We start from the raw sequence: 22,085 nt of genomic DNA, 5'->3' as shown, positions 1-22,085 counted from the left end.
AAACCTTCTGAACTCCTGGAAGCAGAGGGGTGGGAGCTGGAGAGTGAGCTCTGTCATGTGGCCAGTGATAGTGACACCCCATAAAAACTCTGGATGCCAGGCTCAGTTGAGCTTCCTGGTCAGTCATCGGACATCTGCATGCCGGGAGGATGACGTCTCCTGAAAACGTGGAAGCTCTGTTTGTGGGACCCTCCAAGACCTTGCCCTGGCCTCCCTTCTGGTGTCTGGACCTGACTTTATCCTTTATGATAAGACTGAAATCCTAAGTAGGGCCCTTGCCTAAGTTCTGTGAGTTGTTCCAGACAGTCCTCCTTCCTCCTGGGGGGTGGGAAGCTCCAAAAGTTGGTGAGTCAGTCAGAGCCAAGGGTCACCTAGGAGCCGTGGGGTGGTGGCTGGGGTCTGAGGTGAGGAATAATGCCATTCCCCCAGGGGTGCATGCTGACTCCAGGGGCTTGGAATTGCCTTGTAAAGATTCCCCTAGAATGTGAGGTTCTCTGACACGACAAACACTAGGAAGACTGACAGGGCAGGTTGGTGTTCTGGGTCACTTTTCACATGTGAAACTGCCCCACATGGGCCTGAGGGGAACCACCCTCCGTGTATGTGTAGCCCCCTGGGTTGGAAGCGGCCACAGAAGCTGTGAGAGGCTGGAAGGCCCCAGGCTCACAGAGATGAGGCACTGAGAGGCTCTGAGAGGATCTTACAGTGGGCAGGAGGCAAGTTCAATGACACTTTCAGGGGAGTGATCTCTGGGGCTGACAGTGAGCCATGAATCATTCTTCTCACCAGAACCACCATGTTGGTTTGCTCATCCTTCTTTCAGTGGTTACACTCCCATCTCCACTGCCTTGTCCACTCTCATAAGTGCCTAAGTAGTAGCCACGTCTCACCTACTGTATCTTAAGAATGTCATAACACCATCCCCTCATTTCCACAGATCAGCCTCAGCCCAACCGACATCACTTCTTCCAAGACCCATAACACACAACCCTCTGGATGGTCCTGCTTGCTGCCATCGTACAGGTCATGCCATGAGCCACCCCCTGCATCACTATGACTCCTTCCCATCCCACACTGGATGTCCCCTCCAGCAGCTTCCTGAGTTGAGCCATTCTGTGACCTGTGTGTGGGCACACATGATGTCCCATTGACTGAAGGCTCATGCCATTCAGAAAATCAGCCTCCAAGGCTCAGCCTCCCTCTCACCTTTGACTAATTCTTGAGCAGCACCAATCACTTCTACCTCTTTTACGATTGCAATTTATAGGTTTTTCAGTTCACCAAACATCTCAAAGTCCTACAGAAACAGGAACTCCACTGCATCCTGTCTGATTATGGATCTGCCTCCCTTCTCTAGGGTAGGAAATTTCTCTTCCCTCTTCTTTGCCTCTTTTCCTTAACCTTGGCATTACCAATGCCGGCACAGAGTGGGCATGCAGTAAATGCGGGATGGATGGATAAATCAGCCAACACAGGAGTGGATGGGTTAACAAATGGCTTAACACCTTGCAAGCCTGGTGCCATACGTGGAGTGTGGGCACACGGAGAGGCTGCCACTGCCCTGCTCTCCCCAAACTGAATTTCTTAAGAAGGGGCACAAGGTCCACATACAGACTGGGACAGGGTAAGGCACCTCGGATCAGGAGCCACAAGATGGTTCTGAAAATGTTGGGTGGGAATGCAGGTCGGGGCTGCATCGAGGGTCACCTTGTGGGGGCCACATGGCTGGAGGAGTCAGGACGGGTGGAGAGGGAGGAGAAGCTCCCTTGGACTGGAAGGATAAGGAAGGGGAATGGCCTGCTGAGGGCATGGGTAAGACTGGCGGGGGGATGCTGGGGGCACTGGTGGGAATGCAGGGTTTGCACTGGGTCACAGAGGAGGGGAAGTAAGAGATACAAGTTAAAAATTTCTGGGTTATCTGTGTGACACTGGCTCTCTAGGGCTGGAACCCCAAAGGCAGCTCATTGGAAAATGTCCCAGGGACTGGACAAAATATCATATGACATCCGCATAATGGTCAGGAGAAAGGACAGACCCCAAGACAAAAGCTGAGCTAGAGGTTAAGGAGCCAGGGATCCATGGCCAACATATACATCCAGGCTCTGAGAGAGGATGGTGGGGGTGCACTGTTTGCTGGGGACAAGCTTTGCAGGGTGGCCATGCTGGACCTTGAGTTGGGATGAACTGGACCCAAGGCTGTAGAGGGACAGGCCCCTCCTGGACAATAGGAGTGTTTAACCTGGTCCCTTAAACACTACTGTGTCTCTGCACACCTTGTCTTATGGTCTTGCAAGGGCCACACTGGATCCAGTTCTAACTCTTAAAAGTACATCTTTCCCATAGCTAGGAAAGTATGGGATCTTACACTCCATTTCAGATCATGCTTCTCTCAGCCAAAAATGAGGGCTAAAGGGACATCTGTGTGGCTCAGTGGTTGGGCAACTGCCTTTGGCCCAGGGCCTGATCCTGGAGTCTCAGGATTGAGTCCCGCATCAGGCTCCCTGCATAGAGCTTGTTTCTCTCTCTGCCTGTGTCTCTGCCTCTCTTTTTCTCTGTGTGTCTCTCATGAATGGATAAAGAAATCTTTTTAAAAAATAAAATAATATAAAATAAAATGAGGGCTAAGAAATGATCCCTGTGACAGGTGACCAGACAGCTTTTTGTCTAAGGGATGGAGCATTTTGTGGATTGTGGGCAAGTTACAGCCACTTCTGGAGTGAGAGGGTACTCCTCAAACACTTGCCCCTGGAGGATGCTTGTGCAGTCTCTCTGTCTGCCCCTCAAAGCTTGCTGATTCTCACTCCGCATGTGATTCTAGTAAGAGGGGTTTCTGGCGTCCCTCCTCCTAGCTGCTCAAAAGCCACCAACAAAAAGGCCCTAGAGCCTGCAAAAAATGGCAGCCAGAGGCCTGAGATGGAGGGAAGATTGAAAAGACTTTGGAACCGTGAAGACAAAGTAGCCTTGAGACATTTAACATAGGAACAGGGAGCCAAAAGCCGAGTGGTGCCCAAGGACATGACATGATGAATCAAGAAATAACAAGCCCCCCTCCTCCACTGCCCCACAGAGTCTTCACAGGCTCACAGTCATGCCCAAGATGGTGGCCCAACACACAATGTGATGTTTTACACACATCACAGGACTCAGAGTCAGAAGGAAACTGAGATTTTTCCTAGTTCCAGCCTCTGTCCTGTAGAAAAAACCCCTCTGTAATATCTCCTGTGTTCAGTATTACCCGTTTCTCAATGCAAATAGCTTTTTAATATGGAAATGTAAACTGTTTCTTTAAATGATAAGTTTTGGTTATCAGGAAAATTAAGCTTTGTGCAATACTTGACTGACCCATCAATAACCAATAAATGAGGCTTTAATATATTCTGAATTCATTTGAGAGAATCTTATCTAATAGGAATAGATTGTGTCTTGGCGTTTCTCTGCCAACTTTGAAAGGAAATAAATGATCACCAGAGTGACTCACAGACAGGAATATGCAGACAGGGTGACAAATGAAAGGGATCTGAGAGCAATGGGAGTGAAGCAGGTGCTGAGTCACTCTGTAATTTCAAGAAAGCTAGGAGGGAAGTCCCCATCAAATGAATTACACTGCAAGACCATCGGAGATTAACAACAACAAGGAACCAAGACTGTATGGGAAGGAGATTAAGCCAAGTATGTTTGGGGAAAACAGCTTTGAAAAAGATTTGAAGCAATTGGCAAAATTGTGGCTGTAAGGGGACTTACGATGTGATAGAGGGTCAGGTGAGTATTTTTCTATGTGGAAGCACTGCCCCTTTAACACACAAATGATAACCCGGTCAAAGCCATCTTCTCTGACTTTGCTCTGTGGATGAAGATGGTGAGGGCCTGACAACTCTATAGAAATGGTATTAAGTTGTTCTCTCCTTATTATGGCTTTGTCAGGTGTAGCTTTATTGAGAGAAACCTCTCCCACTGCCTCAGAGTCTGGGTCTGCAAGTCTGCTCCATAAATTAGGTTTTCTCCGTACTTAAGGCTCCTAAGAATTAGTCTCTGATCTCAGAAGGAAAGATTCAAAGCTAATTGGGTCTTTAAATGATTAATAATTACTCTATACATAAAGCCCTAGAAGCCTGGTCCCCCTGGTGTGTTCAATACAGCAAGACCCTTTGGGGGACGCAACAAACACACACCCTCTGCTTTAGCACTAGCAAACTAGTGGGAAAGACACAGCCAACCAATCAGTGACGGGCATTTCATGATGACTTGCATTTGGTTCATTTATAGGGAACATCCTGGGACCGTGTGGATTTGTGGGAGCCTTTTGTGGAGGTGATGAAGGCAGACCTCTCATAAATTAGTCCTTCTCCGTGATACCAATTACACAAGCCTAGTTCAACCTCATAAGGGGGGTGAGGCTCACTCTGACATTTGTTGGACATTTATGCACCTGGCACCATTCCAGGCATTGAGGGCTTAGCACCAAACACACAGACATAGTGTGTCCGACACATACCACAGAATGTGGTAAAAAATAAGGCAGGATAAAAGAGAAACTTCCTGGTCCCGGGTGTGGGCGGATTGCTCCTGATGAAGGAGTAATGGCACTCCTGCTAAGACGGTGAGGGAGTAATAGGAGCTATGATTTATTGAGTACCCACCTGAAGCTGGGTTCCAGGCCAGGGTTTTACAAATGCTGGTTTGGTCAAACATGACAGCCCTATAGGGCAATGATAACAGGTGCAGCTTGCAGTTGAGGAAACCGAGGCTGAGACGTGGTGGCTAACCTGCCCATAGTCACTCAGAGCTGGAGAGGGGTGTCCAGTCCCGACCTGGCTGGTGGGCAGCACCTCCCAAGGCACCACTGGCCCCTGTGGCCCACCTGGGACCGTGCCTCCTGCTGTGTCCGCCCAGGCTGGCGCAGAGAATGGCGCTGGAATATGCTACACACACCCTCTGCTTTAGCAAAGCCCACTTCTGATGCTCCTCATTTCTATATGTAACAAAGTAGCTTTTAACTCAAGTAGGGAGGCAGAGGAAGCAGGCTTTCAGCCTCTTTCAAAGGGCACTAGTTAGCTGTAAGTACCTCTCAGTCACTTCTGCAATATGAGACTCCCTCCACCTTTTTTTTTTTTTTTTTTTTTGTCATCTGAGTAAATCACAGAAATGTTACTGAGCTTGATTTGAAAGTTCTCTGGGAAGCACAAAATGCCCTGCAATGGTGACTTATGACTATTATCATTACTGTTGTCATTACTGATGTCGTAGAGTTAAGACCTATTTGGATCTAAAGATAGGCCACGCTATAACCTACGGCTCCCTCAATTCATTCAGATTTGCAAGAGTGGAGTGTTTATTACACTCACAATTCACAAGGAACCACTGTCTTCCAAATCAGTTCTGCAACTCGGTTGTACCTAAATTGGTTTGAATCACAAATCTGCAAATATTTCTATATTTAGAGATGAGGTGTTTTACCATTACAGAAAGCCTATTATTTTATAGATACAGCAACATTTGCTGAAAAATGTATTTTACTCAGAGGAAATCAAATAAGCAAATAGAAGGGAAGATATGTAAATCAGTAGAATATAAAAACTGTGCAGAATAAAAAAGCATGCACTGTATTGGAAGCATGCAATTTGGCTTCTGCTGACAGAGTCTTTATGAAATGCTAACACTTATTTATTTGATACGAATGATGGATGATCTAAGAGTTCTCAAAGGTAGTTTTAAAAATGTGAACAGCACAGTGGATTATGTGAATTTGCTGGTCATGTACTCCAGTATTATCAAAATAAAAAAAAAAGATTTTTTTTAACATGACAAAAGGAGGAAAGATGGGAGGAAGAAAGACACAGGGTCAGAGCCAAACAGGGGTTTGTTTGAGCACCAGGGGCCTCCACAGTGGCTCCACCAGGGCTCTCCACAGTGGGATCTGACCCTGTGCCCTCAGGAAGAAAAGCCAGGGGCGTGTGAGTCTCAGAGGGAAGAACCAATCAGAAGGAGGACCAGCCAATGGCCAGTCACCTACACACATTTATTCATTCATGTGTGCCTCAACTGACCAACATGTATTTATTGAGCCCCTATGGTGTCCCAAAGCACTGCCAGACACTCATAATGCCAAACTGTGCGTGCCATTTTGGTGCTTCTGCTTCATAGGGAAGAAATGGTGAAAATGGGTGCTTTCCACCCAGGACGATCAGTGTTTTGACAGAGGGTACAGGCAAGGGCTGGGAGGCTGGGAGACACCCACAGCCTGGTGTCCCACACAGGGGTGACCCTATGGCTGAGCCCTAGAGGAGGTGTGAGCCCTTCGGGTGGGAATGGCCGAAGACAGAAGCCAGGCTGTAGAGGCAGCAGCAGTCTGAAGCCCTGGATGGAGGGCTGGGCAAAAGTGGAGGGCAGAAAGGGCCCCGGGTCAGCAGGTCCAGGGCCCAGAGGTGGGCGGGGAGACCTGGTACTTCCACACACACTCAGGGAGCTGAAGGGGTGGCTGTACAGGTCCCCTGGGACCACGCGGCATCTGATGTTTCGATTCTGACAAGGGACTAAAGTCTAGTCAAGGGGTCATCCTACAGAGGCCAATGAGGAGGTAGCATAGGGCTTTTCCAGGTCCTAGAGGCATCACATGAGGCTTTTCTGAACTAGATGCTACACGTTAACCCATCAAATCCCACCAACAGAGGCTAATGCAAAGCTGCCTGTCTGCTCATTTGCTCATGTATGCGTGCAACAAACACAGGAGCCTATGTGCTCAGCACGGAGCCAGCATTTTTCTCATTTTAATCCCCTTGGCTGGAGTCTAGGGATCCAAAGACAAATGAGACTTGGCCCTGTATGCAAACCGTTCACATTGTATATTCAGGGAGTGGCTTTTGTCTATAGAACCTATCCTGGATCAAGGTGGACAGAGACTAGTAAGAAAAACTTCTCAAAATTGCCTTTTCTAATGGCCCAGCACAGCCCATGTTAGCTGCTGGCCTGTGCCCCTGGAGCTGGCTGCCGCCAGGACACCAGCCCTGCTCTGCTGCCTTATTTCCAGATTTTACCGTTGTTTGGATGTGCTCAGGCACTGTCCAGGAGGACGCCATTTTTAAAGAACAAATAAATATGTGTCAGAAAAAGAGGAATTATCAGCAGGCTCCTCAGCCCCTGCCCGTGAACAGAAAGCAGATGTACTAAAGAGCTCCCAGAGATAGAGGAGGGTGGTGGTTTCCCACCTGGGCCCAGGAGACCCCCAGGGAGTCCAGATCAGCTGCTTGTTATTTTCAGGATTTCCAGAGATTTAGTGGAAAGTGTCTGTTTACCCGCAGAGATGCAGCTGGCTCTGCCCTCAGCACAATGTTTTGTGGGCTCTCATGGAAAGGTCTCGCCTCAGTGAGCCGGCCCTGACATTCCGACCGGAAGTGCTGATGGGCACCACATGGCAAAGTGGATGCAGTGTGGTAAATAGGGCCCACCATGACGTGGTGCCAAGTAGGAAATAAGAAAAACAGACAGGAGGAGGAGGGAAACCAAGCATCAAATCATCTAAAAGAAGAGTGAAATTTTGAGGTTAATTTTGAGGTTCCAACAAACCATGTAAGTGTACGCCTACGAGGCGTAAGGCCATGGCCTCTGACCTCTGGCTTGGGACCCACTGTGGTGTCAGGCATGTTAAGTGCCAGTCACTTGGAGTCGGGAGAGCTGACCATAGTGCTGCAGATAATGGGCAGCCAGTTAACAATACACAGAGGCAACACTCACATCACCTCCAGCCGGGCGGTTCTGGAGTCATTCCCTCCCTCAGAGATGATTTCACAGGTGTAGTCTCCGATGTCACCCGACCACGTCTGACTAATGAGGAGGGAGCCGTCCTTCTCCACCACAATCCTGGAACTGCTAGATGGGGTGATGACTGTGTTGTCCTTCTTCCAGACATAGCTGTGGGCCAAGCAGGGAGTCATGAGTGAGGCAAGATACCCAGTTAGGATCCAGCCAAGAGTCTAGAGTTAGGATCTGGGCTGCAAGCAACTGACCATCTTGTGAATGTACCAGAAGCCACTGAACAGTGCTCTTTCAATGGGTGAATTTTATGACATGTGAATAGATCTAAAAGAAAGAAAAAGGAAAAGCAACCAGGTATCTTGGTCACACTACAAAAACAGATATTAAAGTTATAAAGGGGTCAGTGAAGATCACTAAGAACATTGATCTGGTCTTTAGGTTTAGAGACAGGAAGTCTGTCGTGTCATGATCATACTTTATTTGTCATTTACTATAACTGACTTCACATTCCCACCCAGGAAGGTGCCTGGAGGAGAGGAGTGTTGACTGGATAGGAGGCAATGACTGTCCACAAACTCCTGAGTGGATCTACCCAACTTCTAGAAAAATAGATTATATCCCATGAACATGTGTTCTTGAAACCCAACCATTCTGGCAGATTGTCCTTAAAAATTGCATTTATTTCTCATTTGGTTCTTTATTTATGAAAATTTTAGCACATTTTTCTTTTCAAACATAGAAGCCATTTGGAACCTGTCCAGACTTTGGGTGTCGGTGAATGGGATGAAGGTGCTAGCTTTCCTTCCCAAAATAATTTGCTTAGATTTGCAAAATGTACCCATTTCTTTAAAGGTTTAATGGGCACAGAGCATAGAGATCAATAAACTGTTTATCTGGAACTACTCTGAGACAACAGACCTGGTACCCCAAGAAGGAAAGGAATAAACTGCTTACTTGAGGGTACAATGTTAGCTGCGGATTGTCCCTTAGGCCTGGTGCTCTTGGGACAGAGAAGCCCTGGGACAAAAAGTGCCCTCAGAGTGAGCAATCTAAGCCCTTCTCAAGAAGAGTGCTCCAATTCTGTCTAGTCACATATAAAAAGCTCTGAGAAAAACACACAGATCCAGAGGGATTCCATGTAAGCTCTCAGAGTAGCAGTAAACCAACTTATTTGTCCTTCTTTCTCTCTGGAATCATACTCCCAACCCATTTAGAAATGAATGAGTTCTTTTCTGGGCATGACAACTCTCTCTGAGATGACCTCCATGGATTCTCTAGGTAATCTTGAACCTGTTAAGTTTTTATTTGTTGGTTTTGCATTCAACATTCTTATGACTAAACCAAACTTGGTTGTTTGAGCTCTGGAGAACTCCAGAGAGCCAGGTGGAGGCACAGAAATTCACGATTTGCCAAACACCTGCCCAAGAAGAGTGAGAAAACAGATTAATCTCCGAATCCAGTTAATAATGTATGCAGCGGCAGCCACCTCCCTCTGCTCAGAGTGAGATGTTCCAGAAAAAAGGAAGGCATCACAATTCCATCCATTTGGCTAACCGTGTGCCTTCTGGGCTAAGGCCAGAGTGAAAATTCTGGGATGACTGTATCTTTCTTTCTAGATTGATTTTCAAGGCTGGTTCTGAAAATTAAAAACTATTCTGAAAGTGGCAGCTCTTGGGGAAGAACCTCACCACCCATAGTCACCCATGTCTGGGGCCGTAATTTACCCGGGGGGCCATGTTTTCCACCATGACTTTCCTGTGTGAAAGCGGGAAAGGATGGGATATTATAATTCTTTAGTGGAGCTTCAAGACATCTAGTTCTCCTCTTTACGAGTATTTTCCTTGACGTGCACCAGGTGATTGTGGTTGCCTTTCTTCTGGGTGTGGGTCTCCCTTGCTCCCCATTTCACAATGAAACCATCCTGGAGCAGAGAAAACTCCTCCCAAGTATCACACAGCCCAGGGTAAACACTGCTGAAATCCTATTCGATCCCCCCGGATTTTTCTCTCATTAAGTATCAGCCTCTGACAAGTACGTTTTACAGATAGTGTATTAACCTTGGCAGAAAAATCATGAAAAGCTGCACTGAAGTCATGAAGTGGAACATAGCTCACTGTAAATAATACATAAGGCTGGAGTGGAAAATGGGATTTATGTGATTAATGATGGAGCCCAGGACCGTGAGATGTCGTAATCAGGGATCTGTGACTGAAATCAAAGTTCCCCAAATTCTGCTTTCTTATCTCCACTTTGGTTCCTAAGCTCCCAGAACATAAATGAGCCCCAGACACGTGAGTAACTGAGCTGACCGGAGAGTGATCCGGGGGTCGTGAGTGGCTCCGCAGCGCAGTGTGGCTGTGGTCCCCTTAATCACCACACGGTCCTCAGGAGGGTTAATGATGAACGTGCGATCTGTGAAGACACAAGTCACAGTTCAGACAAAACTACATGCTTTAGAGTTTCCTCCCTCAGAGGGTATGGAACTGGTCATCTGACATAAAAACCTCTAAGTTTTCTCTCATCTTGGCAAAACAAGTGTAAATGGAAGTACTGGGAAACACTCAGGGAATCGGAAGCCAGTCCTTCCCAGGCAGCAGCCACAGGAGTCAGGCCTGCCCTCCCCAAACCTCTAAGCCCTCTGAAAGACATCAAGAATGAAGATCATGTGCAAAGGTTTATTAGCTTCTGTAGTCTTAGGTTAAAATCTTTGTTATTTCCCAAGATCATTAACATTCTGGTCATTTCTGCTGTCTGCACAGCACTTCATGACTTTGCAAAGTGCTTCCATTTATATTGTTTTATTTAATGCTCACAACAACCTTGGGAGGGCTGTGAGAGCACTGCTCCCAATTTTCAGGAATAGAAAGTGGTGCTCAGACCCACAGTGGCTCACCCAACACCAGGCTCTGGTCAGGGTAGCGCCCAGTGTGCCCTGCAGCCACCACCCCCACAGCAAAGGCTCCAGCAAAGGCCCCGTGGTAGAGGTCCCCTGCCTGCACACCTCTGAGATGGATGCTGTTTTGGTCCTACAAACCAAAATGTGGGAGCCCGAAATGTGGGAGTCATTAAGACTAGTTGGGGCCCAGCCTGTTTGTAGTGGGGTGTCCAGAAAAACAAGTGAACTTTAGCTTGTTGTCTACGGGGAATGTAGGCCACAAGAGCATACCTATCAGTCTAGTGACATGAGAATGTGAATCTTTGCGGATCTACAGAGCTTTCTGGTGAGTGACCTACAAAGATATAGACATCAATTCTTCTCAAGTTGTTAAATATAAGGTTAACGTGTTAGAGACACATGCCAAATGGGAAGTGGTGGGCAGAGTGGGCCATGAAATGGGACAAAACTTCTCTTTTGGCACCTGATAATATGGTGGGGGGGTGTTGAATTTATTCCTTTTTAAAACTCCTGGTGTTTTTAGAATACCTAATAAATTAGTAAGGGTCATATGAAAGTGGACACAGACTATGTGATAGAGAGCTAAATGGTACAAAATAAAGCATGATAATTCAGTTTCTCTTCCGGGATCATATTTTCATAAATCCATTACTGACGCAAATCAAAGAGAAAATTAAAAATTTCCTCTCTTTAGATAGATAACCTTTATAAAAATCTGTAAGCACTGTCTTTTGCTGTTTTGAACAATTTTTATTTATTTACTATTATTTTTTTAATAAAGCTATGGATGAAGCAAAGAAGAAAAGGTATGCTGGCAAGTAAAGCTAAGAGTGAAAACTGACCAAAAGGTGGGGGGCTGGGAGCAGAAATACTTGGTTATGAATCCTTATGTCTGGGGAATAATCTATTCTCCATTTCAGAAAACTGTGTGCTTGATAAAGAAACAAAAGTTGGAGAAATAACAAAGATTTTTCTTCAGTTTGCTTCTATCATATAAAAAACACTCATATTTAATATACTAGGAGTGTTTTAGTGGGTTTTAATGATATTATTGAAAAAGCTTACTTTCTCGAAAATGTTAACTCTTGATGCTATTTCTTCTATGAAGCTCACAAAATTAACCTGCTTATCACTTTAGTTTTTGGACTAGTTTGGGATAATATACTCTATGGCACTGTTAAGAGTCACTCTTCTCACTCTCCTGAAACGTCCCCATTAAATATTTGAATACAGTTTCTAATTATGCTTTCAGAAACTGAAAAATTAATTACTCAACAGATTTCTATAAATTAGTTGTAAAAATAATCATTCTCTTATGATTCAATTAGAGAGTCCAAGGGCATATTGACATCCCTAAGCACAGCTGACATGGTGATTAACAGGAAGTTCCACATGGCCTGTGGTCCTTACTCCATACGGTCAGCGCTGCGGAAGCATTCAGGGACCCTTCCATGTTGGCTGCATAGCAGGTATAGTTGCCAGCATCCTGAATGGAGACGGGGGCAATCTGCAGACCCCCAGACTCCAGAAGCATGAACCTAGGAATCCGCACAGAACCACTGGCCAAAATATGCTTTCCTGAAGAAAATTAGAGAAGACAGGAGTGTTAGCACCAAAACCAAGAAAATAACTAGAAATAATCATAATAAAGTGGAAACTGTATGTACAAAAATAACCAAAGCAGTTCCTTTTAGTGTTATTTAGGATAACAAGACCAAGAAAATCTTAATTGTCCAAAATTGAGAAATTTGGTTAAACAAATTGTGACTCATGTATGCAACTGTTATTTTTGAGTGACTAAATCTCAGTTTCCTTTATATCTGTATGTATTTATATCCATATAAAGTTATTGTTATGTTCTGAACCAGGAGAAAAAACTATGTAGAACACAGAAGAATGCCCTCTCGCTTAGTGGCCTGCAGCTGCTCTGATCTTCATGTGTAAGAGCTACCATCTGAGGGCATGAGTTACACCCAAGGGAGGTGAGAAGCCTATGTAGGGTTCTCTGGAGAGACGACAAAGATGTAGGTCTTGAACTTTCACCCCAACAGGGCCCAGTGACTGTGACAGGTCCATTTACGTGAAGTGACACAACCCAGCACATATTTATTAAGGAGGGACTGTGTGTGCTGTTTGTTTAGTGACACGGGTGCTCACACGTGGAAGGGGCTGAGACTGCAGAAAAAGTCCTAGACGTGATGCTTCTCCTCACTGGGTCTGAAAACAGGTGGAACTGAGAGCGTCATGTGTGTCAAGTGAGCCAGAAGCATCTTTCTCTCCCTGTGTCCTATTTTATTAAAGCTCATTCCTTTGCCACCACTCTGCTAAGTGACACACAGAGAAGGCACCTTGGCAGAAGCCGGGCTTTGGTGTCTCTGCCTTTATTCATTTATTTATTTTAAAGATTTTATTTATTTATTCATGAGAGGTAAACAGAGAGAGGCAGAGACACAAACAGAGGGAGAAGCAGGCTCCCTGCAGGGAGCCTGATGCAGGACTGGATCCCAGGACTCTGGGATCATGACCTGAGCCAAAGGCAGACTCTCAACCACTAAGCCTTCCAGGCACCCCTAAATTGAAGTATAATTGGCATACATATCCTATTGGTTTCAGGTGTGTATCTTAGGCATCTTTCTTTCTTAAAAGAATAAGGATATTATTCTTAATTTTTAACAGGACCTTCATTTCATAAGTGGGGATGCTGGGTCCTGATGGCACTGCTCCAAATCCATTACCTGGTATTTGGGGGAGCCCCTTCACAAGCCTAAGGTGCCCTATGAAGGCTTAAGTAGGAAAATAAGGATAGTCACAGGTTTTCAGACATGTCTGTTTCATCATGTGGAGATAAACTCCATGAGGCTTACGGGGGCCTTGCCTGTCTTATTCATGCTGGAAGCTTTGGCATCTGGCACCTGGCAGGTGCCCCATGGACAGCTTTTAGTCTTTACTGAATGAATGAAGGACTGTGGGAAGGAAACGACATGAGCCTCAGCCCGATGGACTCATGTCCCATGTTGGTCAGGCTGTAGAGGCCACAAAGGCTACCTACCTCTCCTCCACGTGATGGCAGGTTTGGGGGCCCCGGACACCTCACACCTCAGAGTGGCTGTCATCCCATCAGTAACCGTGGTGTCCACAGGAAGCTGAGTAAATGCTGGAGCAACATCTAAGTGGGAGTGAAGAGTGAGATGCTCAGTGGACTGCCCCTCACTCATGCTCAGACTTGCCTGCTGGGGCGGCCCATATGGACTTTCCTAGGACTAATCACAGAAGTAAGTGCAGCGATGAAAGAGGAAAACCTTTCAAAAGTGACTATAACCTTCTATCATGTGTCCCCCAGGAGCTGCCTGTGTTTACAGCTTAAAGAGAAATCCAGTTTCATGATGTGATGGACACACAAGGGCAAGAGTGGGGGAGCCCCGAGAGTGCTGTTTTAGATGAACATTAATGAGATAGGAGACATTTATTTAGATAAATCTAACAAGTTCGCTTTTATTACTTTTAAAAAGTAGAAAAAGCTGATTTTTGAATATTAAAAATGACCCAAGAGATGACACTTTCATAAAATAACCAGATTTCAGGCACTTCATGAGGGATTTCCAGGAAGTGTCCTAGGCCCAAGTGTTGGGGGCTCTTCTTGTCCTTGGGGGACCGGCCTGGGCCTCCAGCTCCCAAGAGCCCTGAATCAGACCGAGACAGTCGGGGTAGCTCAGGCTGGCTTCAGCAAGGCTCATGTGACATTGTACTACTTTAATAATGATTACACTGGAAACCTCTGAAGAATGGGGATCTGCATGTCCCAAATCCTGTGCGGGCCCGTGTGGAGCCTGCACTGGGGGATTCGAGTGGATGGGATTCGAGACCAAAGCACTGGTGTTACCTCTCCTTTCACCAGCAGGAATCCCTACAGCATGTAAGTCCCACGGGTGACGCCCCTACAGCAAATCCCAGAGCCCACAGTTTCCCTCCATCTCTGGGGCTACCACGTGGACAGGACAGTGGCTTCCTACCAGGTCCCTGCATTGGTCGTTCTACACTCAGCCTTGGGTGCCCTTTGGAAGCTATAAAGGACACCTTGCCACTTCCTGATAAAATCCCTTGAAATCCACCCACTGGCTCTTGGGCCTCTGTCCTGCTTATCCCTCCAACCTACCTCCTACCATGACCCCTGGCTCCTCCTGAGACTGAGTCCCTACTTGTCTCCTTGCTCCCTGTGCACACATCACCCCAAGCCTGTCCCTGGAAGGCACTTGTAGCACCCCCCCCCCCCACCTCACCCCATGACATGCACATCCCCCAAGACTTTGTACCTTTGGGCTTCAGTTCTGTTACCATCTCAGGGAATGTTCCCTGACCACCCTCAGAGAGGCTTCCCTGATCACCCTGGGCCTCGCCTATTTGCTTGTTTCATTGCCCTTATCCCTGACTAAATTATCTCCTCCTCTGCTGTCTCTCTACTTCATGACCTCTATCATGGAAGCACAAGAACCTCGCATGTCTTCCTCAGAGCTCTGCTCCCAAGCGTGACAGACCCAAGTGTCTGACACGGATGCTAAGTAAATGTTTGTTAAATGAATGAATTAATCTAACACTGTATGTTGACTATACTGCAATTAAAATAAAGTTAAAAAAAGAGAGGAAGAAAAAGTTTGCTCATCTGTGCCCCTCCCGGCTGACACTCATAACATATGCTTTAAATAATTCTAATTGATCGAAACTCAGCTTCCAGCTTAAGTACCCAATATTTTTCCTGCTGTTTGTAATGATACTGGTTTCCTATGCTCCAAACCAGAGGCCAAATTTGACCCCTGGGTAAGGTTCAAGGAAGTGACTCCTACTTGACCAAAATAGATGCATGGAATCCTTAAATTCATAAGTTCTGGTAGATAAGAGCCATCTGCATACTTAAATGATTTACTTTTTCAAATGGCTCTCATACCTGAGGATATCGGCATTTTGCCTCCAAAAGGGCAAACATGATTCTACTTTATTTTAGAAGAATAATATTACAACCATGGAGATGAAAAAGGAAACCCACAGATACAGTGAAAACCTTTGCCTTCATTTTATTTTTCAAAGACAGAGTGCCAAAGTATTTCTGCTAATGGGATAATAAAAGAAACTTAGAGAAGAACTATAATTGTTCAATAAAACTAAAATAGAAAATGAATATTAAAAATGGGGAAAAGATCAAAAGAAAAAGATTAGGGATGAACCATTCACTGAACAGTCCTTCTAGTTCTGTCCAGAAAAATGGAGATTTTTTTTTCCCTGCTTCTCAGTAGAGAGGAGGGCTCGGCTCGCATGAGAGCAGGTTGGACTCCAGGGCTTGGGGACAACTGGCTGTATCTGCTGCCCAGGGGCTTCTGTGGGGCTTAGCAAGTGGGCTCCTATTGGCCTGAGCTGTGGCTCTTCACAGATGGTCGCCTCTGGCCTCCGCACCCTGTCCATTGGCTGAGCAGATGCTGCCATTTTCTGAGCATATCATATACACAAAGGCCGGGAAGCTCTGGCCCGAGGGCCCTGCCTGGATGGTCTGGCTTTGCTGAGGGGCAGTACTCACTGGTGACATCCAGGTAGGTGTAGGTCTGGATCTCCCCTCCTTCATTACTGGCAAAGCACTGGAAGATCCCGGAGTCCTCTGGGCGCAGCTTCTGGATGCGCAGGCCTCCGCTTGAAAGCATCTTGTATCGGGGATTCTGGAGCTTGCTGATGGAGATGGCATCCTTGTACCACTGGAGGGTGGGAAGAGGGACTCCTGTGTGGAAGTAATTGGGCATTTGAAAAAATTAAATCTCAAACACTTTACATGAAGGTTGAGGTGAAATGTTTCCAAGGCTACGTGGCAATACTTCAGTGATATCTTTAGTCTGATTCCCTTTGTGCACCCTGTTCGGTGTTATTTTTCTCATTTCTAGGAAGAAGTAGACACAGTAAAGCAGCAAGAGGAAGGGCAGGGATGAACTCTTGATGCCGGGCTACAGATTGTTCTGGACCCACCCCCCTCCCGAGCCTGTGCTTGGTCTCTGCACCAGTCTGGAGAGAAAGGGATTCTGGCCATGACCGTGACAGACCTGGGAGCAGACAGGGATTGGGAGGAAGGTCCCTGATGCTCCGCAGTGCCTGACTCTGCCACTCGAGGTTTGGGGAAGGGCCACCAGGGCAGAAGACACATTTGGAAAGGAAGTAGTCATTGCAACCTTAAAAGGCTGTTGGGAAGATCAACCACATGAGCGTCCTGTCTTTTCAGCTGCCCCCTGCTGAGGATCTAAGCAGTGGAGGATGGCTGCAGTTAAAAAGATAAATGGGGGGTAGAGGCTGAGGAGACATGAGTGACATTCAACTGTGCACGCGGGAAAAGCTGCCTCAGCCCCCGAGACAAATGTGAGACCATCAGGTGGTGAGAGGTGCCATCTTTATCCTTAGTACCTGGTGGCATCCAGAGCTAGGCTAATGCTTTGACCAGGAGGATGGGAGAGTCAGACTGAGGCTGGGCTTGCCTTCTTCATCCTAACAATGTCATGGTGAAAGCCCAGGCCTTGGTCATTGGGACCGGAGCTCCATGCCACCCTGTGGGCCCGCCTGATGGAGGGTGAGGCTGGGTTTGGGAGGAAAGCAGCAGGAGACAAAGGACAAGCTCACGGGGGCAGAACCAGAGTTGTAAAGGATAGGACTGTCCTCAGCCTCAGAGTGTGAGGACCTCTGTTGCTTGGTTGCCACATGGCTGTGCCCAGCACACAGAACCTGGGCAAGGATGATGCACGGGACAAGCCCCAACCGTGGAGATGCCAGGCTCCTTCCCTGGGAGGCCTGTGTGATGAGCAGTAGGGGACACTGCTTCCGTGGCACTTCTCTGACCGTTCTAAGCCACCTAAGAGGGCTAAGTGGGATAGACATGACAGATTGTACACAGAAACTCCACCAAAGCACACAAGACAACAAAGTCCTGAACTATGTAGGGGGTGTGTACACTTGCTCTGGGCCCATGGGAAACGCACAGGAATGTCTAGGCTGGCTCTGAACCTTGGTTTCCCTACCTAGGAAATTAATTTAAACAAAACACCTCTCGATATGATTCATGGTGAAAAGCACACCCAAGTGCCTTGATTTCAGATGCTATATAGGTGTAAGATGTCTTCTTTAATAAATAAAGTTAATGTGGAATATTTCAAGATAATGTATTCTCAGATTCTGTTCTTTGCCTTAATTATGTTTCCTGTCACTTTTCATTAAATCAGGAAATTAAAAAAAAATCCATTTCAAGGTAAAAGCATAACCAATTCATGTAAAATCTCCTAAGAGCAATTACATGATGTAGCTTTCATGAAGAGTAACCACTTCGCATGCTGCTATAGTTTCATTGTCAAAATTAAAAGAAAGCAGTAAATTATCTGATGGCAACGTTGAAAGGCCTGCTCAGTATATATTTACAAGTCTGTATTTAACAAGCAGTTTACCCTGTAGGAATCATGCAAAAGAGAACATTCTCTTGTCAAGGGAAGAGCTTAAGATTGTCATTTATCGAAAAATAATTGTTAGTATACAGGAACTGCAAGTCTTTCTATTTTGGGGTGATGTAGTGTTATTAACAGGAGTCTTATCCACTGCAGTAGCGTAGATCCTGGTTTCTAAAATCTGAGCACTCTAAATACTGTGGAGCTTCACTTCCAGACCACCACTGACCTTAGAAACCTGTGTTTATACCAGGAAGAGAGCAGTGCTACCCACAGCGAGGGAGCTATTTCCACATAAAGCTCACATTCCTCTCTCCCCACCCCTCCCCAGGATCCTGAACAGAGAAGGATGGCAGCAGAGCTGATCTGTCAGCAGCGAACTCGAACTCGTAAGCTGCCCCGGGGCTGGGAACCAAGCCCCCCAGGAGACATGCTCTGGGCCAAAGCACAGTTGGTAGAGAAGGGTGCCTACAGCAGACCCCAATCTCTGCAGGAGCCATCAGCACTGTTCAGAGGACACCCCAGCAACTTCTCAGAGATGGAAAATGGCATGCCCATGGCTGTGGATCGGTGGCATGGGTTCAAGGACCCAGGACCTTGGCTCTCCTGGAAAAGCCAGGTGCCGTGGCCAAAGCCCTTGCTTTGGTAGTTGATGGGTCTCGGTTTGGATCCTATCTCCGTTGCCATGTGACCCCTGGCAGGTTGTCCAGTATTTAATGAGCAGCTCCTAAATGCCAGATGCCCAGCCATGATTTTAAAAAGTATCTCATCTCATCTCCCTGGCTCTGTGCCTCGAGCATGTTACTTAACCTCGCTTTCTAAGGTCTTATTTTTGTATGTGTACTCTGAGATAATAGTATCTGTTTTATGGAGCTGTTTTGAAAATTTACAAAATTGTTAGTAATCCTTACCCTCTGAGCTCTTATAATAAAATATTCATCCTTAAGATGGACAGCTTAAACAAAACAAAACAAAACAAAACAAAACAAAAAAAGGTCCTTTTCACTGACAGTCTCCAGGGCACTAACATATCTTTTGTTAATGAAATTGCCTTCAAAAAGCCTGTCTCTGTTAGGGGGGTTAGTATAGTTATTTGTGCTGCCTGACAGGGTACTAGTGACAGTGGATAGCTCCCAGTCATGGCGTGGGGATGAGGGGCGAAATTACAGGAATAACAAAGAAAAAGCAACCCAAACCTGTAAAAGGAAAAAAGAAAAGAGAAAAAGTGAAGAAGATTTCCTGTTCAGAGAATTTAAAACAATCTCTCTTACTACAGAGCACACCTGGTCACCAGTCCCAATTACCCTGCAGACGAGAAAGTGTTTCCTGCCCTAAGTCCTGGGGAGTCATGTAACCAGGGCACTTGAAGGGGTGGAGAGGACAAGGCTGTCCCTCTCTGTCGAGACGGATGGGGTGAAGGCCTCCTTGTTGTCCTCTTGGGTGAGGATTACTATCTCTGCTTTGCAGGTGAGAATCAGCTCAGCAAAATCAAGGTCACCTTCCTCAAGGTCACATGGCCAGTAACTGAGTTCTACTAGGATCCAAAAGCCCTGTCACTAACATCACAGTCAATGTGTGTCCCTACGATGATGAAAGTGCCACTTCCATTCTTCTGTCTCACGACAGCCTATGGAGCAGCCTCCCCACACTCACCCATGGCTCGACACACGATGTCCACAGTTTCTTCCACTTCCACTAAAATCCGACTCTCGGGCTCAGCAGTGAAATACGGTGGCTCTTTAAAAAAGAGAAAAACAAAATAGCCCCTAAGCAAAAGGTGTATTTCGGGAGATCTGCAAGAGTTGGAACTCCTTTTAAAAACTATTTCTGGAAAGTTCATTAATCGCCATTGTACACACAAACTCAGAATTCAGTCCAAAGGTGGTTTATGTTCTAGGGTTTCAGAAAGCAAATTACTACTCAGGGTGATGGCTACTTTTCCGTTTACGGGCTTGAATCATGGAATATCTTAATTCACATTTTAGAAGGACTATCCCGGGAGGTTCATAAAAGTTTATATTTACAGCACAGTGTTTTATAGGCTAGTTTGTTTCAGTATCTAAACCAAACTCTGATGCGTGGAGCATGTCAAATAAAGCGCCACAGCCGGGGACGGGGCCTGTGTCAGGGAATGGGGTGGCCCATTAACATATTTTTTTAAAGTCTTAGCGGTTCTTCTTCTCCAAAATATAGATTTAATACTTCAATGGAAAGCTAAATAATAGCTAAGAGAAGAAAGAAAAAGGGCCTCTCATCCATCTTTAGGAGCAGAGAAAACTCCACCGCTTGTATATCTCTAGATACTCCCCTCGCCTTTTCAACAAAAAAATAGTGGGTGTATTAAACAGTGAATCTCCTTGGAGAGTAAATTGCAATATTTTTCCTCAGTTTATTCAGCAGAACTTCCACAGTGGCATGGGCAGATTCATCCAGTATGAAGGTGCTAGTGATTTCATTATTGTGGTAACAAAAGGCTGTTGTATTCACTGTCTGTGTGATAATTAATTTCGGGGCACTGTCTTCCTGTGTGGCTGATTTCCACTGTGGCTGTGTGTGATGTGGGTAGTGCAGCCTGGCATGCCTCTTGCACTGACCGGGTCTTTTTTTTTTTCAAGATTTTATTTATTTATTCATGAGAAACACAGAAAGGAGAGAGAGAGAGGCAGAGACACAGGCAGAGGGAGAAGCAGGCTCCATGCAGGGAACCCGACGTGGGACTCCATCCCAGGTCTCCAGGATCATGCTCTGGGCTGAAAATGGGGCTAAACCGCTGAGCCACCTGGGTTGCCCTGATCGGGTCTTTAAAACAGGGTCGAACACACAGGAGAGCAAAGAGCGATGAACACTTAGTGTTTCAAAGACACAACGAAGGAGAGAAGGCTGGAGGTTTCTCCATGGAGATGGAGTTTGGCACCCCGTCTGCGATGACCTGGGTCACTTGGACTCAGGTCGTCTGCCTGAGGCTGGGGCTGTATACTCGCCAGGAGGCTGCAGAGCCCTCTAATGGGTTTTGGGTGTGCGCGGACTGGGTTGAAAGACACACTGCAAAGATTCATGGTCTCTTTTCAAGCTGGTCTCCACTGCACACTCACATGTTCACATTCAGCCATGTTTCCTTCATTAATAATCATGACAGCAGCAAAATTTATATTCCAACTATACAGGAGCTGCATCTTGTCGCAGCCCTCGTGTGCGGGTCATGCCCTATATTCATCAGTGAATACTAAAGTCGATATCTACCTCCATGGTGTGATGAAAGGGATGTGAGGGAAAAGAAAAAAAAAAAAAGACTAAGTGACAGAGTCAACATTTGCCCGTGGCTAATTACGGTTGTCCTTTTTTAAATTAAACATTTTATTTTGAGATAATTGCAGAGTCCCACACGGTTGTAAGAAATAATAGAGATCTTAGGCATCCTCTGATTTCCCTCAATGGTGACATCCTGCAAAACTACAGCCCAACATCACACCCAAGACACTGACAGCAAAACAGGGGACCTACCCTACTCTCACCTCCCTGGTTCTGCTTGTACGCATATGTGGGCACGCATGGGTGTGTGCAGGTTTGGCCCTAGGCAATGTCACCAGTGCGTGGGCCCATGTACCCACAGTCAAGAGGCAGAATGGGCCCATCACCCGAGGGTCTCACACACTTCCCTTTTATGACCATGGCCACCCCAACATCCCATCCTTCACCTCTGGCAACCACTCATTTGTTCTCCATCAGTAATCCTATCATTTCAGGAATGATATAAGCATGGAATCATGCACAGTATGTAACCTTTTGAATTGATTTTCATTTGGCCCAAATCCCTTGGGATTCATCCCAGAGGAAGTACACTTTGATAACAAAACCCAGCACATATAAATGGTAATACCACCAGGACCAAAAGGCCTTCCCCCAGGCACTGGGCACAGATACTATCTGGCACCATGGCCAGTGTCCTGATGCCACTCTTCCTTATTCTGCAGTGCCACCCAGGCTCC

The 22,085-nt window shown here is 46.3% G+C and overlaps 1 protein-coding gene and 1 long non-coding RNA gene across 19 annotated transcripts in view; one reads left to right on the top strand and one right to left on the bottom strand.

The window, feature by feature from the left end:
• The window catches only part of SDK1 (sidekick cell adhesion molecule 1), an 894,112-nt gene that overhangs the window by 216,467 nt on the left and 655,560 nt on the right, over positions 1-22,085 (bottom strand). For 13 of the 16 annotated variants that reach the window (XM_077907645.1, XM_077907637.1, XM_077907636.1 and 10 more), the window contains 6 exons: positions 19,753-19,836; positions 16,209-16,403; positions 13,695-13,811; positions 12,056-12,223; positions 10,059-10,161; positions 7,729-7,905 (listed from right to left, as the gene is read on the bottom strand). In XM_077907645.1, coding sequence (XP_077763771.1) covers positions 7,729-7,905; positions 10,059-10,161; positions 12,056-12,223; positions 13,695-13,811; positions 16,209-16,403; positions 19,753-19,836 — 844 coding nt within the window. Of the gene's footprint in view, positions 1-4; positions 160-279; positions 466-7,728; positions 7,906-10,058; positions 10,162-12,055; positions 12,224-13,694; positions 13,812-16,208; positions 16,404-19,752; positions 19,837-22,085 lie in introns of those variants that run through there. The other 3 variants (XM_077907649.1, XM_077907651.1, XM_077907650.1) reach the window with 3 other exon arrangements.
• On the top strand, positions 501-20,127 carry LOC144319472 (uncharacterized). 3 transcript variants are annotated; one of them, XR_013385279.1, is made up of 5 exons: positions 501-530; positions 938-1,023; positions 1,268-1,358; positions 18,431-18,488; positions 19,567-20,127. It is a non-coding gene; the product is annotated as an uncharacterized LOC144319472 (long non-coding RNA). The 3 variants fall into 3 exon arrangements; XR_013385277.1 differs by lacking the exon at positions 501-530 and adding an exon at positions 543-716; XR_013385278.1 differs by lacking the exons at positions 501-530; positions 938-1,023 and adding an exon at positions 543-716.

This window comes from Canis aureus, chromosome 8, assembly GCF_053574225.1.
Source record: "Canis aureus isolate CA01 chromosome 8, VMU_Caureus_v.1.0, whole genome shotgun sequence".
Lineage (NCBI taxonomy): Eukaryota > Metazoa > Chordata > Mammalia > Carnivora > Canidae > Canis > Canis aureus.
This window is presented reverse-complemented; position numbering and strand designations above follow the sequence as displayed.